General features: G+C 40.6%; 1 protein-coding gene across 1 annotated transcript in view; it reads left to right on the top strand.

The window, feature by feature from the left end:
- The window catches only part of MTAP (methylthioadenosine phosphorylase), a 33,620-nt gene extending 20,912 nt beyond the window's left edge, over window positions 1–12,708 (top strand). Inside the window, exons 5-8 of the mRNA XM_058864797.1 lie at window positions 334–436; window positions 3,736–3,975; window positions 4,488–4,610; window positions 11,786–12,708. Of these exons, the coding sequence (XP_058720780.1) occupies window positions 334–436; window positions 3,736–3,975; window positions 4,488–4,610; window positions 11,786–11,824 (505 nt within the window). The 3' untranslated portion in view covers window positions 11,825–12,708. The remainder of the gene's footprint in view (window positions 1–333; window positions 437–3,735; window positions 3,976–4,487; window positions 4,611–11,785) is intronic.
- Window positions 12,709–14,630: the final 1,922 nt, after the last annotated feature.

The following is a 14,630-nucleotide window of genomic DNA, read 5'->3' as shown; positions in this document are numbered from 1 at the left end:
AGAGTTTACATGCCTGACTGTTAAATTTGGGATTGTTTTGCAGCAGAATTGCATCACAATAGGGCTGCTTGTGTTATTTAGGAACAAATCAGCATTTCACTGTCTTGGTTAACAAAAGATTTTCATAATGAATTGACAGTGCACTGGAGTAACAATTTTATACTCATCAGCTCAATTCTCAAAGGTTTGTACAGAGAAAGAACAAGATTGCAGGTGGTCAGTAATATAATACTGATTTTTTCCTCCTCTCCCAGGGATGCTGTGTTTTTTGATTTGTATCAATTTATTGCTTTGTTTTTCTTTTTTCTCTAAGTAAGTTTTCTGCTTTTCTAGAACAACTAAAAGACATTGTACTTTATATGATGGGCAGCATTCCACTCTCTCAGGAGTATGTCATATTCCAATGGCTGAGCCGTTCTGCACTAAAACCAGAGAGGTTAGTGAATTCTGTAATAGTATTAAGAAATGTTGTTTTTGTGGCACTTTTTTGTGATATATTAGTCTAATTGTGCAGTCTTAGAATACAGAGGCAATATGCACCTCTTTATCCTGTTTCTCAGATACATCATGGTATTAAGGATGAATGTAACATTTGGAAGGCATGGTAAATAAAAGATCTTGTGTCTGTCTTCCTAAAGGAGGTGTGCAGAAGAAATCAGTGGACAATGTAGATTTTCTTAGAGTCATAGTAACAGGACAGAAGATCCTTATTTATCAAGTAACCAGCCAAAAAAACAACAAAGTGAACAAAGCAGTTAGAATTAGAAATTAGTTAAATATTTTTCTGAATAAAGCTGCACCTATGGTAGAGGTACTCTACATACTTAAATATTTAAATAAGTAGTACTTCAGCATTCACAGAAATTACAGTATTGCATTTGTGCTTTTGCGCATTGTAGAGGTGGAGAGTCAAAGCTTAGAATGAAGCTTTTGAAGTGTTGAAACAAACCAAATATATTTGCCTTTTATTGCTAACTGTTGCTGTCAGTTGTGTCACTTCAAGATTTTCAGGCTTCTCGGACTAGAGAGTGTGGAAACACTTCTCTATTTTTCAGTACCTTTATAAGCTTTTGGGAGGAGTATATCTGATTAAATATGTCACCTTAGTGTATTCCAAGAGTTGAGGAAAAAGGAAGGTGAAGATTGCATATTTTGTGGTGGTGTGGAATGTTCTGATCAGTAGTAGCTGCAAGAACATTCTTCAGAGGAACAGGAGCACTTACAGGATCAGTCATACTCGTCTAAGACAGCTGCTCTCTGCAATCAAGACAGCTGAGTTGTGAAGCAGGTGGCACAATCTATACCCAGAGCATGTACAAACATTTGGACTACTGAGCTATTCTGCTTTTGTCACCAATTTGCTTCAGTGTCATTATGTGCTATTTTTCTTAATTTGCCACACTGTGGTTTAGAGATATCCACACTAGGAACCAAGGTGTTTTACAATGAGCTAAAGATACTTTAGGTCTCATGAAGAAACAAACTACTGAATATTATACATGTGTACGCTTTTGCCCTTCTGTCATTGAACAGTAAATTATGCAAAATACTTCACATTCTTCTTGCTAAAAGAGCCTAGCCACATGCTCTTACCAAAGATTAGTTGTCATTTAGTTTCTTTCTACTGTGAGCATGACATCATGTCACAGCAGATGCAAGGAGTTTATTGAGGAAAGGATTAAAAAGTGTTATTATTTTGGTGATTGGAAGTCCTTCACATTGTCATTTTTTTTAAAAAGTAAGTATTCATACCTAAGACGTTTCCTGAGACTTCAGGAAACATATGCCGAGACTAGTTTTCTTAAAGCTGTTAACTAGTTAGAGATGTTATTTGGGTTTTACATTTTTTGAAAAGCCAGCAGAGAAATATGCCTTTTCAAGCAGAGAAAAAACGTTTAGGTACTTCCCAGTCTCACATGTGATCATTATCTGATTAGTCTGTGCATTCTAATCAGCCTAAGAGATGTTTTAGAGAACACGTGGATTTTAAGCTCTGTGTGAGATTGAGAAGGTGTATATTCACTTTATTTGAAAATACCAGATAAAAGTGATTTAAATTTTTTCCTGAAACTATGTCTGAAAATTGTTGGGTTAATTTCAGCCCAGTTTATCCCAACTCAGATGAATTTCATAAATAAATGCAATAATAATAAAAAAGCCAAAATCGTGAATGTAAAATATTTAAGGAATTTTGCATCAAAACATCTGAAACCTTCATATTATATTGCATTTGTGCAAATACATTTAAATGGTTTATGCATGGTAAATTAAATGAAAATCTAAATGGAGTTCAGAAGTTCTGATTAATATAGGGTATCTTGGGTATTGCTACTTTTAGAAACTGAGGCTCAACACAACAACTTATAGGCAGTAAAGTTGGAACTTTGTGAAGAGTTTCAGAAAGGTACTGCTCAACTGTGGTTATGTCATGTCAGTTGGTCTGTTGATTTATTAACAGTGTAATTAACTGGCATTCAGTTAAATATATATTCAGAATTAATAACATCAATAAATCAAAATATTAGGTGTGATTAATATTATATCAACTTACAGCAGAGAATTAATCATAGAATTTTAAGGGGTTGAAGGACCTTAAAGACTATCTAGTCCCAGCTTTCACTGCCATGTGGTGGAGTACCTGCTGGTAGAACAAGTTGTTCAAGGCCTTATCAACCATGCCTTGAACACTCCCAGTGCTGCAGCATCCACAACTCCTTTGGCAGCCTGTCCCACTGTCTCACCACCCTCAATTAAAAATTTTCTTCCTAATATCCTAAATTTCCCTTCTTTCTATTTGAGGCTGTTATTCCTTGTCTTATCACTACAGTTCCTGACAGAGTCCCTCTCCACCTTCCCTGTAGAACCCTTCAGATATTGGAAGGTTGCTATGAGGTTTCCCTGCAGCCTTCTCTTCTCCAGGCTGAAGAGCCCCAACTTTAGCAGCCTGTCTTCACAGGGGAGGTGCTCCAGTTGTCTTATTAATTTTGTGGCCCTCCTCTGTACTTGCTCTGACAGTTCCATGTCTTTCTTAAAGGAAGAACCCCAGAGCTGGATGCAGTGTTCCAGTAGGGTCTCACCGGAGCAGAGCAGAGGGGCAGAATCCACTCCTTCACCCTGCTGGCCACACTTTTTTGTGCTGGCTTTTGATGCAGGATGCCATTGGCTTTCTGGGCTGTAAGGGCACATGGTCAGGTCATATTGTGTTTTTCATCATCCATTGTCCCCAAGTCCTTCTCAGCAGGGCTGCTCTCAATCACTTCTTCCAACCAACTGTAGGTGTGTCAGGTGTTGCTACAACCCAGGTACAGTGCAGACTTACCTGTTCATATGCATCTGCACTGGAAGATGTGGGTACTCCGGCTTTATGTAGTTGTCCCCTCCCCTCCCCTCCCCTCCCCTCCCCTCCCCTCCCCTCCCCTCCCCTCCCCTCCCTTCCTCTCTTTTTTTTTTGTGCAAAAAAATTCCGTTTCCTGTCCTCTTGGTCTGCATTGAAAGCAGTAATCCATCTGATACTAGCAAAATCCGATGAGTTCAAGTTCATCCCTTTTGGAAGGACTATTGACTTCTTTGTTATGTGAGGAAATCATTTTTGGTTTTGGAAAGGTTTTTTTCAACACATGAAATATGACTACTTTGTATGGAGCTAACTTCTTTTGTTTGCAAGTTTTTGATGGAATGTAAAAGCAGTGTATGAGGGGAATTATTTCCTTTCCTCGACAATGGCATGTTTTGCAGGTTCTTATTGAGACTGCCAAGAAACTGGGGCTCCAGTGTCATTCCAAAGGGACAGTGATCACAATTGAAGGCCCACGTTTCAGCTCTCGAGCAGAAAGCTGCATGTTTCGCAGTTGGGGAGCTGACGTTATCAACATGACTACGGTGCCTGAAGTGATTCTTGCAAAGGAAGCTGGAATGAGTTATGCAAGTATTGCCATGGCAACAGATTATGACTGCTGGAAGGAACATGAAGAAGCAGTGAGTGAAGCTTTTTTCCTCTGGTGTTGTCCTGAAGGATTTGGGTGAGAATGTGTAGGTTTTAATAAGAGATGACATACTGTACTAAGTCTGTTCTTAGTTACATTGGTATCCCTGAGTTATTCATGATGAATGACTGTGAAAGTAAGAATAGAGTCAATTGTTGCTATCTCATTCATCTTCATAAACCTGCCTCACTACTAGCAAACCTTTTGTTTCCTGTTGTCTGAATCAGGAGGTCTGTGAGTATGAAGCTCATTAGTTCCGTGTGTGACTTGTCTTCCTGTGATTGGTCTGATTGCAGCTCTGTGCAAAACAATGTATATGCTTTAGTTCTCCTATTTGTGATATGGAAGTATAAACCATACACACACAGAGGAAAAAATAGTACTGTCTATAAAGACTGATATTCTAAGGCTTCGCTTTTACACTTCTTAGTTAAATTGATTTGGGTATTTAAAATGTGTGCAGTCAAAATTGAGAGACACCACTCAGTTGTATTATATTTCTAGGTTTCAGTGGATAAAGTTTTAAAGACACTGAAAGGGAATGCAAATAAGGCTACAAGCATACTCCTTACTGCTATACCTCAGATAGGCTCCATGGAATGGACCAGCACCCTGCAGACTCTGAAAGTAAGTACAAAAATGAGGCTGATGAGTAACAGGGACATGTGTATGTGTGTATGTGTGTCAAATATAACACAAGTGTATGTTACAGGGTGGTTTTGCTTTAATCAAAATCTTTCAGAGTAAATGCCTCAAGAAACCAAATTCATTCAAGAAGGGTGGACAGATTCCACCTGATTCTTGCAAGTTTTATTGCCAAGATCTCCAGCTTTACAAGAAGTTTTGAGGAAGGTCAAAAAAACCTTTTATTTTTTAAAAAACAGATAGCTTTATATAGTTGATGAAGTGAAACATCAACCATAAGGTGTTCATACGGCATAAATAAATGAGATACAAAGTAAGATACAAATATATGTATCCAAATGAAACCCTGATCTGGGATCTTAGCACAAAGAAGAGTCAAGTAGAAGAGACTGAACCAAACCAAAGCCATTATGCTTACTTTAATATGTAGTAGAGGAAAAGTTATAACCAGTTTGAAGTTATTAGAATTGGGTTCTCCAATTCTAAGTTTTAAGTCCAAGGTGCATGAAAAAATATGGAAAAGAAAAACATTTCAAAATATACTGGCAAGGGAATTCTTAAGCAGAATTTTTCTTACACAAGGTTTACTTGTGTTTTTTATCTCCTGAATTTTACTGGCATACATGAGATGCATTTGTGGCTATAAAAAGAGAGAAAAAACAATGTTAAACAGTTTGGATGTCTATCCAGCTTCTCAGCAAGCTTTTTTTGGGTTGAGATAAGGACAAGGAGAGATTATTCATCAAATAGTGTCATGAGCAAAACAGGCTCAACTTAGCTTATATTAATTGAATTTGTTACTAACAAAATCAGAGCAGGATAATTCCACCCCAGCCTCTATAAGTCACTTTTTTAAGAATTATCCTCAAAAATACACTCAACATATAATCCTTAGTTAGAACAATAAAAAATTACTAAACTAAACAGAAGAAAAAATTCTCTACACAAAATTCAAAGCATAATCACTACACAGAACCAAAAAGACAAATTACACAAAAAATCCACCCCTAGATTTTTCACTACAATTACAATACAAATTTCCCACTATCATTCTGCTTAATTCTGTAATTTAATACTTGTTTTGCCCATTGTTTCCATATTTCAAAATCCTCATGCTTGTCCGCATTCTCCGCCAAAAATATTGCAATTTTGACACTGGCCAAACGCCAGTGCATTCACAAAGAGCCATTCACTCATTCTCCTCTGCTATAGCTAAGCAGAGGAGGGGAAAAGACAAAAAATATTATTAACAGAATTAAAACAGAATAATGAGAACTAAAACCTTTAGAATATCTTTTCTTCTTCCCCACCCCCCACCACCAAGCCCTTCTTTCCTTCCCACTGACAGCACAGGGAGACAAAATATGGGGTTTTTAGTCAGTTTGTCACCTTTAAAAATCTTCCTTCACTTTACATAGGGACGGGAGTCTCTTTTGCTATGCCATGGGGTCCTTCTCACAGGAGACAGTTTTCTGTGAACTTCTTCAGCATGGTTCTAATTTTTATGAGTAGCAGTCTCACCCAACCTGCTGTGAGTCCCTCCCATGGGCGAACACAGTTTTCCCACAACTATTCTTTCATGGGCCGTTTAGTTGATTTGGTATTGTCTTTTAAGGATCAGCTGTTCTAGTTTGGAAGTGAGAGTCCTCTTCCTCTATCTCTGGAAGCAAGGGTTCTCTCTCTCTCGTTTCAAGCCTGTCACTGTATCACAGCTTTTCAGCATCCACACACTCCAGTGCGAGCACCTCTTTCTCATGGGCTGCAGGTGAATTCTACACCCCCCCATGCCCTTCATGAATTACAGGCAAACAGTTTGTAATATTATAGTCCTCACCATGGCTTGCAGAAGAATCTCAGCGCTGATACCCGGATCACCTCCTCCTCTCCCTCCCTCCTTTTCACCGACCTCAGTGTCGCCATCTTGTTCTCACGTGTCTTCACCTTTCCCTTTTCCCTGATCCGGGAGAGAACTGGTGTCTGTAGGATTGTCTGTTCTCAAGTTCTGTCACCTGAAAAGTTCTTACAGGGTTCTGCAGTGCTGAAAGGTTGATCTTGCCCAGGCTCTGCATCAGGGGATTGCTTGCCATTCCTTGTGCTGCTGGCCACATGGTCCCCACTGGCACCACAGGGGCTGTACCAGCCACCACAGCACCAACTCCATTTAGTGCCTCTCTACATGCAGAGCTCTGAAAAGTAGAAGCAGCTGCCCTCACTTCTGTCCTTCTGTTTGCGGTGTGGCAGGCTAGAAGCGTCCAGGTGGGCAAAGTCCATCACTGGCTGTGCCAAGACAGCGGCACCCATGTGGATCCTCCTGGCCCTGGCCACTCCTGGTGGTGTCTGCGGGGCCACTCCTGGCTGTGGAGCTTCTCTTGGCACCAGGATAGCCCCTTGTGGCATGGTCTGGAAGCCCTGCTGGGAAGGGGACTAGTGGTCCCTGCCACCACCCCTCCAAGGAGAGGAAGAGAGTTCCCATGGTTTTGTCTTTGTTCAGTGTGTTATCATAGAGGCATTACCAGCTTTTCTAATTAACTTAGCAGTGTGCCTGTTCTCAGAGCCAGACAGTGATTGGTTTTGCCAGGCACAGAGGAAGCTTTTAGCAGTTCCTCACAGAAAATCACTTCTGTAGCTGGCTTCTTCTCACCAAAAATCAAGCCATGCAAAACCACAGTCACAAGCAAAACAGGCTCAGCTTAGAGATATTAGTTGAATTTATTACTAACAAAATCAGAGCAGGGTAATGAGAAATAAAATAAACCCTTAAAAACACCCTGCCCCACCCCTCCCTCCTTCCAGCTGTACCTACTACCCCCGCAGTCCAAGGAGACAGGGAGTGGGGACTGTGGTCAGTTTATCACCCATGACTGCTCCCACTGCTCAGGGAGAGGAGTTGTCCTCCTGCTGCACCCTGGTGTCCCTCCCACAGGAGACAGCTCTCCATGAGCCTCTCTGACGTGGCACCATCCCGTGGGCACCAGCCCCCTCAAACTGCTGCGGCGAAGGTCACTCTTTCACAGGTGCAATCCTCCAAGGACAGACTGCTCCAGCCTGAGAGCAGGGCCCCTCTCTCCACGGGTCTCCCATGGGGTCACAGCCTCTTCCAGGCATCCACCTGCTCCAGCATGAGCTCCTCCACAGGCTGTGGGTGGATCTCTGCATCCCCCGTGGATCCCCAGGGGCTGCAGGGCACAGCTGCTTCACCATGGGCTGCACCAGGGGCTGCAGGGGAGCCTCAGCTCCAGCACCTCCTGCCCCTCCTTCTCCACTGACCTTGGTATCTGCAGAGCTATTCTTCCCACATGTTTTTCACTCTGCTCTCATTGCTATTACAACTGCACAACCCCTTTTTGTTTCGATTTCTTCTTAAATCTGTTATCACAGAGGCATTACCATCAGTTCTGACTGGCCCAGCCTTGGCCAGTGGCATGTCCATCTTTGGAGCTACCAGGGATTGGCTCTGCTGGGAATGGAAGAAGCTTCTAGCTGCTTCTCACAGGGCCTATAGCCAGCCCCTTGCTACCAAAACCAGGCCATGCAAACCCAATACATCATATCAGTGATTCTTATCTCTTGTTTAGTCAATGTCATGAAGGGAAGATGTATTTAGTAAAATTCAGCTCGCACTTTTTAAGCATAAATAACCAGGTCAGGTTTGTAGAATTCTAACCCAAATTCTTGAAATTAGTCTTATGCCAATTCTTTACTGAAAAAAACTACTTTTCACTAGGAGTGCCTGAATTATCTTCATTAATCTTCCTCACCTGGTTATCTGAAACAGTTCCCTCTATGATAGAGGTAACTGACTTTTTCCTTGCCCTTTCGCATTCATTAGGAAGTTGTATCATAGATGGATAACAGAGGTAACAAAATGTCTATTGTTTCTTCCCTCTGATCCACAGAAAACATTTTCATCGTATGGGATTGCACTTTTTAATACAGATGCCTACGTATACAGCAAACTCAGAGTTTGAACAATAATGTAAAATGTGCTAGATATTCCTCAGGCACTTTTTTTCATACTGGCCTGAAAGGAAATCTCTATTATGCTGCTTAAGTACTGATGAATCTGCCTTGGTTTCCGGCAGGCATAGTTCAGTGAGCAGTGTCCTCTTGTGTTCCTTTGCTCGATTGTCTTGAATCATCATTGGGAGTGAAAGAGAGCTGGCACTACATTTGCAGTGTTCCCCTTTAGTGAATGCCAACTGTTCTTGCAGTTCATTGTGAAGTGCTTCTTCCACCTCAGTCCCCCAAGTACTGTTTGCTGAAAGAAGAAAATGTGATGCACCGGAGGAAGGATCACTCTGTCCTAATGTCACTTCTTAACACTTTTTCTCTTAAATATCTACTTCCTCATATCAATGATGAATATTGAGACAGTTTCACTTGCAATTCTTAGGGGTTAATGTTCCTTGCAGATAGGTTTGAGTGATAGTGTAATGAGAAAGGGAGTTGATCTGAAGGCACTGGAAGAGCTGGAAACAGGCAGTGGGAATTGAAATTTTATATCAAGAAAGTAGGAGCCATGAGTGTCAATGACTTGAAAGAACAAGAGCTATGGAATAGTGAGAAATTCTGAAGCTCCAGAGGCTTTGGAGGTGTCCTTTAATTTTATGTAGGAACATCAGGAAAGGCTAAAAATTTTCCTGGTTGGGGAATTCAATGGTAATAAAGCAGATGAAGGACTGATGTTAATGAATGAGAGAGGCAATTTTGCAGGGAAGCAAAAGGAAAGATATGTGTATGTATGTGCCTCTGTACAAGTGTGTGATTGAATGATAAACAGTTTTTTAAAACTACTGTCTTGTAGTATATTTCAGTATATTTTATAGTGGGAGTTTTGAAGGCCAGATGATGGAGGTTTTTGTATTAATCTGTTTTGGAGGCACCTTTTCCTAGAGCTTGAAGGCAGCAGCTCTTGCATGCCCTGTGGAAATGTGTTAAGGAGCACAGACAAGGAGCAAGCTGAGTAAGACTTCAGCTGGTACACTATGATCAGTGACAGCATATATCCAGGCCACAGCTATGCATCTCAAAGGTGCATTTGCAAATGTCTATTCTAGTGTTGGGGAAGCCCTTGAAACAGTAAAGTTCTGCATAGACACAGCTTTTCTTTTCCAAGATCTGTAATCTGGCTGCTATGACAGGAGGAACTTCACCTGGCAGGAGAAAATGTGCTTTCAGTCTCTGTCCACCTGTAATTTCTCTGTCTCCTTCCATACAGGTATTCATTCCAGATTAACACACATGCCAGTAGTGTCATCACTGAATCTCACAGTAGTCTTTAGGAAAGACTGCAGTGTTGAAACAAAATGTCCACAGGCTGTTTTTTTGTTAAAAGATAGGCTGCTTGCATTGCTTCACTTTCATGTATCATTTAATCTGTGATATGTCAGTGACTGTACTTTAAAAGTTACTATTTCTTAACTGTCTAAGATGTCTTTAGGCCAATATTTCATGCCTTTCTTGCTGTAAAGAGATCGTTTTCCAGTGTCAGGTTAAAACCCTCACTCTTGCAGGGCAGGGTATGGTCACATGGTATTTATGTCATGTGTCAGGAAATGCAGATAGTGCTGTTGATCCAAGTGGTCCAAGTGATCTCTGGTTGGTGTCAAGGAAATTTCTGGATTGGCTGGTCAGTCATGGGTGATACACAGCTGAATATGCTGTTAACTGAGAAGAGTAGATGGAAGTGCAGGTATGTTAGGGATGCTTTCAGGAAATGGGAGCTTGTCTATAGTTGACAATGTCTATAGTTGACAATGAGCTGTCAAAGGCAACAAGAACTGCAGCCAATGCATTCATAACAAAAATTTATCATGTAAAACATGGGCTCATTGCCCATGAAGTAAATGAATTGGAGAGAGCAGACAATTTCATATAGGAACTGAAAAAGCAGACTTTTTTGTATCTTTGCTAAGAAAAGTGTTAGTTAGGAAAAAAACCTGTCCTGTTGGAAAGAATTTTAGCTCATCATGACTGGGAATTGACCTCTCTACCTTCATAAGGCTTAACCCCATGAGTATCAGGAGGGAATATGTACTATTATGAAAAAAGGAATGTCCTGTTAGTACTGATTTTTTTTTTTTTTACAGTGTGGCTGTAAGATTGTGGTAAGGTGTAAGAGCTTTTTTGAGTGCTCTTCAGGTAAATTTCTTGTCTCTTGGGGAAACCTGGTACTACCTTCTTTTTCCTTGAACTTCTGTACTAGCCTTTGAGAAATGGTATTTGTCAGATCTCCAATAGAAGGAATAATGCTGTGTTTTGAGAGCTGTGGTAAGTGAATACCCTAGGGTAGTTTAGATGGGGTAAGGTAACTGCAGATGTGTTTCAATACACTTCATCAGGGAGTCACTTGGGCATTTATGTGATTTGACAGGTGACAGGTAACAAGTTGAAGGGCATAAATATTTTTTCAGTCATTTTTTATAGTCTATCTCAAACTGAGACTTATGTTCCTAGGTTCTGTATGTAGAACTTTAATCTTGTAAATATTTTTGAGTAATTTTCTTCCTCAAGAAGTGTATCAGTGAAATCAGTGAATGTACGTAGATGATCAGAGTATATTGGCTCAGGTGAGTAAAGATGAGTAGGAAAATTCATGAAGGCTTCACTTCAGCTGAAGTTGCATTGGTCTAAGTGCAGGGGTACTTTCAGGCCAAGGACTTCTCACAGAAGCTGAGATCAAAATGTTTCCCTTGAATGTGGCTAGTGTCAAAGTTGCCTGTCCCCACATAACTTGAGTATTTCATTCACTCACAGTCAGTGCCATCTGTTTGGTTTCTGTTCCTGATAGCTGTACTTCAGAGTTGATGGAAAGTCATGTAGAAGTCACAGAAAGCATGCTGCACCCTTTTTCATTTGTAGGCTGTGAGCCCAAAGTCCATAATGTGGTGGTTTTGCAATATGGTCATTTTCTCCATACCCATAAGCCTATCACATAGCTTTGCAAAAGTTGTAATGAAAACTCCTTGACTGTATGCTTTCCTTGTAATTATATTGACTTCTGTGGTGTTGGAGAAAGTTGGAGATACTATGCACATGAAAGGAGTTACACCTGTTTGTAACCCAAATGGAAGCTACATAGTCTGCCTTTACAATGAAAAGTAATTCTCTCTGCATTGGCAAAAGAAGCATTTATCTCCTGTGACTTTGTATTTCAGACAACGGTGCAGTGTTCGGTCATCCTGCCAAAGCAGTAACAACCTGGATGGACCTTGAAGTTTCAGTACTTTCAAGGAAGAGTGGATCACTTTCGAACTTTCAGAGGTTATAATGTCTTCAAAAATTGTTACAAGCTTTAAAGAATGGACTAAACATTGACCAATGATCATGTGTAAGGCTGCTGTTAAATCTTTGTCGGTTTGATCACGTATAAGACGGTTAAAATTAGATTTTGAGTACATTTTCAACTATAAATAGCCCTACTGATAAACTGTATGTTACAGTGCTCAAAGGAAAAAAAGTCAGTAACCTTTCTTCTGCCGTACCTTTTAACTGATGGTAGAAAAGGAACGTCTAAGTAATATTGTTGCAGTTTCATAAAATAAGATCTAAGAAAGCAGATTCACAGGCTATTTGTATTGCTGTTTCTACCTCCCATCTTTTCCTTCAACAAGGCACATGGTTGCAATTCACTTTGGAAACATAGTAGAAACATAACAGAAAAACTGGACAAACAATTTCAAATTAAAATTATACTATTTTTCTACATTATCTGTTTTTTTTAAAGCAGTGTATTTGTTTTGTGTGCTAGAAGGCATGGTTTAATAATTGTGGTGGTTCTGTCACAGCAGCAGTTTTGTAAGGAGTGTTGGAAATTGAAGTAATGCCTAAACCAAATTTGTGCTTGAAGATGTACTTACGTGACTTAGAGAACTATACAGAAAAAGTACTTTGCTGATAGTGTCCCAGACACTCTGCTGGCCATTTTCTCCTTCATTGAACAGCTCCAATTTTAGTTCCTGTATTAAGTGATGAATGTGCTTGAGTGGTTCGAATGTATGCATTTCAATTTTTTGATACAGTTTTATTTTAATAAAATAACCTGCTACTCTTGTCTAGTAAATAAAACAAATGAAATGTATGCTTCTCCAAGATGTGTGGAAATTGGGGGGCGGGGGGGGTTGGGGGGTGCGTTTATTTACCTCTGATCATCATGTCTCACAATGATTTTTGCCATTCATGGAACAGGTTGATGGTGATACCTTGTAAACAACACTTTCAGAAAGACACTTTTTATAAAATACTATGCTGCTCAGAACTTAAGGTTTTAAGTCCCTGAACAGCAGGGTTTGCTGAGGTGGAAGTGGATCACAATGCAAGGAAAAGATCAGAAACGTGAATGGTAAGGGTCTTCATAGTACTGTTAAAAAAAAATACTAATCCTAAGGAAAATACAAGAAAGCAGGTACACAAGCACTTTAGCTTCCTAGTCTTTTTCTGTTAGACACCCAGTCTCCTGCTGTGAAAGCCTTTAGATGTGGGTGTATTCTTCCTACCAAAACCAGTAGAGGTGCTTTTCAGGTACTGGGGAAAATAGCTTAACCAATTTCCTCTATTTCCTGGTGTTTTTTAAAGATCTTTGGTTGCAGGAGCCAGAGCTTGAACATACTTTTCATTACCTTCCACTAAGATCACATACCCAGCCTTAAGAATTTCCATGTTTATCTTTCTTCCACAAGCAGTTTTGGAGAAATGGATCAGAGCCAGGAATTTCATATCTGAGTGTTCTAAGAGAGCTTTTTCTGGGTATCCATTTTCAATCCCCTTGGGTTTATCTTTTTGCATTTGGTAGTACATATAATGGTAATTGTTACACAATTTTTTTTTGTTTATATACTGAGTACTTAGTGTCACAGCAAAGTGGCACAGAGCAGCTCCATAAATAGTGGGTTCTGTTACACATTTCTGTTACAAATTCTTCATATGCAAGGCTAGGTGACAACACTAGGTAAGGACAGCTGCATTCAGAGTTACAGTCAGTAGCTCAGTATCCAAGTGGAAACCAGGAATGGGTGGTTTCCCTCAGAGGTCTGAGACCTGTGTAGTATTTTCATCAATTAAGTAAGATAGTGGGATTGAATTTGTGGAAAGCAAAAGGACCAAGCTGAGTGGTGAGTGAGGGAAGGAATGCCACCCAGAGAGACCTTGATAAGCTCAAGGAGTGGGGGTTAAGTTCAACAAGGCCAAGGAGAAGATGCTGCATTTATCTTGAGGTGAAGGTGATTTAGGTCCGCCTTATGGAGATGGACTTTGGGGTGCTAGTGGATGAAAAATTGAACATGGGCCAGCAGTGTACACTCACAGCCCAGAAGTCCACCGACATCCTAGGCTGCATCAAAAGGGGATTGAGGGAGGTGATTTTGCCCCTCTGCTCTCATGAGATCCTACCTGGAGTGTTGCATACAGCTTCTGTAAGAAGGATGTGTTGGAGCAAGTCCAGCAGAGGGCCACAAAGATGATCAGAGGGATGAACCACCTCTCTGAAGGGGACAGGCTGAGACAGTTGGGATTGTTCAGACTGGAGAGGAAAAGGCTCTAGGGAGATCTTACAGGCCTCTAGGGAGGCCTTTCAGAACACAGAGGGGACTTATGAGGAAGATGGAGAGAGATTTCACCTGCAATGACAGGACCAAGGGCAACAGTTTTAAACTCAAAGAAGGTGTGTTTAGATTGGATATAGAAATGGTTTTTATCATGGGGCTGCTGAGACAATGAAACAAGTTATTCAGAAAAGTTGTGGGTATCTTTGGAAGTATTCAGAATGAGGTAAACAGAGTTCTGACCAGCCAAGACTAGTGGAAGGTGTCCCTTCACAGGTGTCCTGTGATGGGAGTATTGGGCTGTATGTCATTGATGATTTGGGCTGCAAGAGACCTTTCTGTGATGTTTAGTTGCTCTGTTAACACAGGCTTGGTACCTAACAGTATCTCGTGCTGAATTTGTACATGAAGTCTGTAAAACTCTGGTAGTGTGTAGTGTGTTTTTTGCAAACTTCAGTGTACA

The sequence above is a fragment of the Poecile atricapillus genome, chromosome Z (genome assembly GCF_030490865.1).
Source record: "Poecile atricapillus isolate bPoeAtr1 chromosome Z, bPoeAtr1.hap1, whole genome shotgun sequence".
NCBI classification, from domain to species: Eukaryota; Metazoa; Chordata; class Aves; order Passeriformes; family Paridae; genus Poecile; species Poecile atricapillus.
This window is presented reverse-complemented; position numbering and strand designations above follow the sequence as displayed.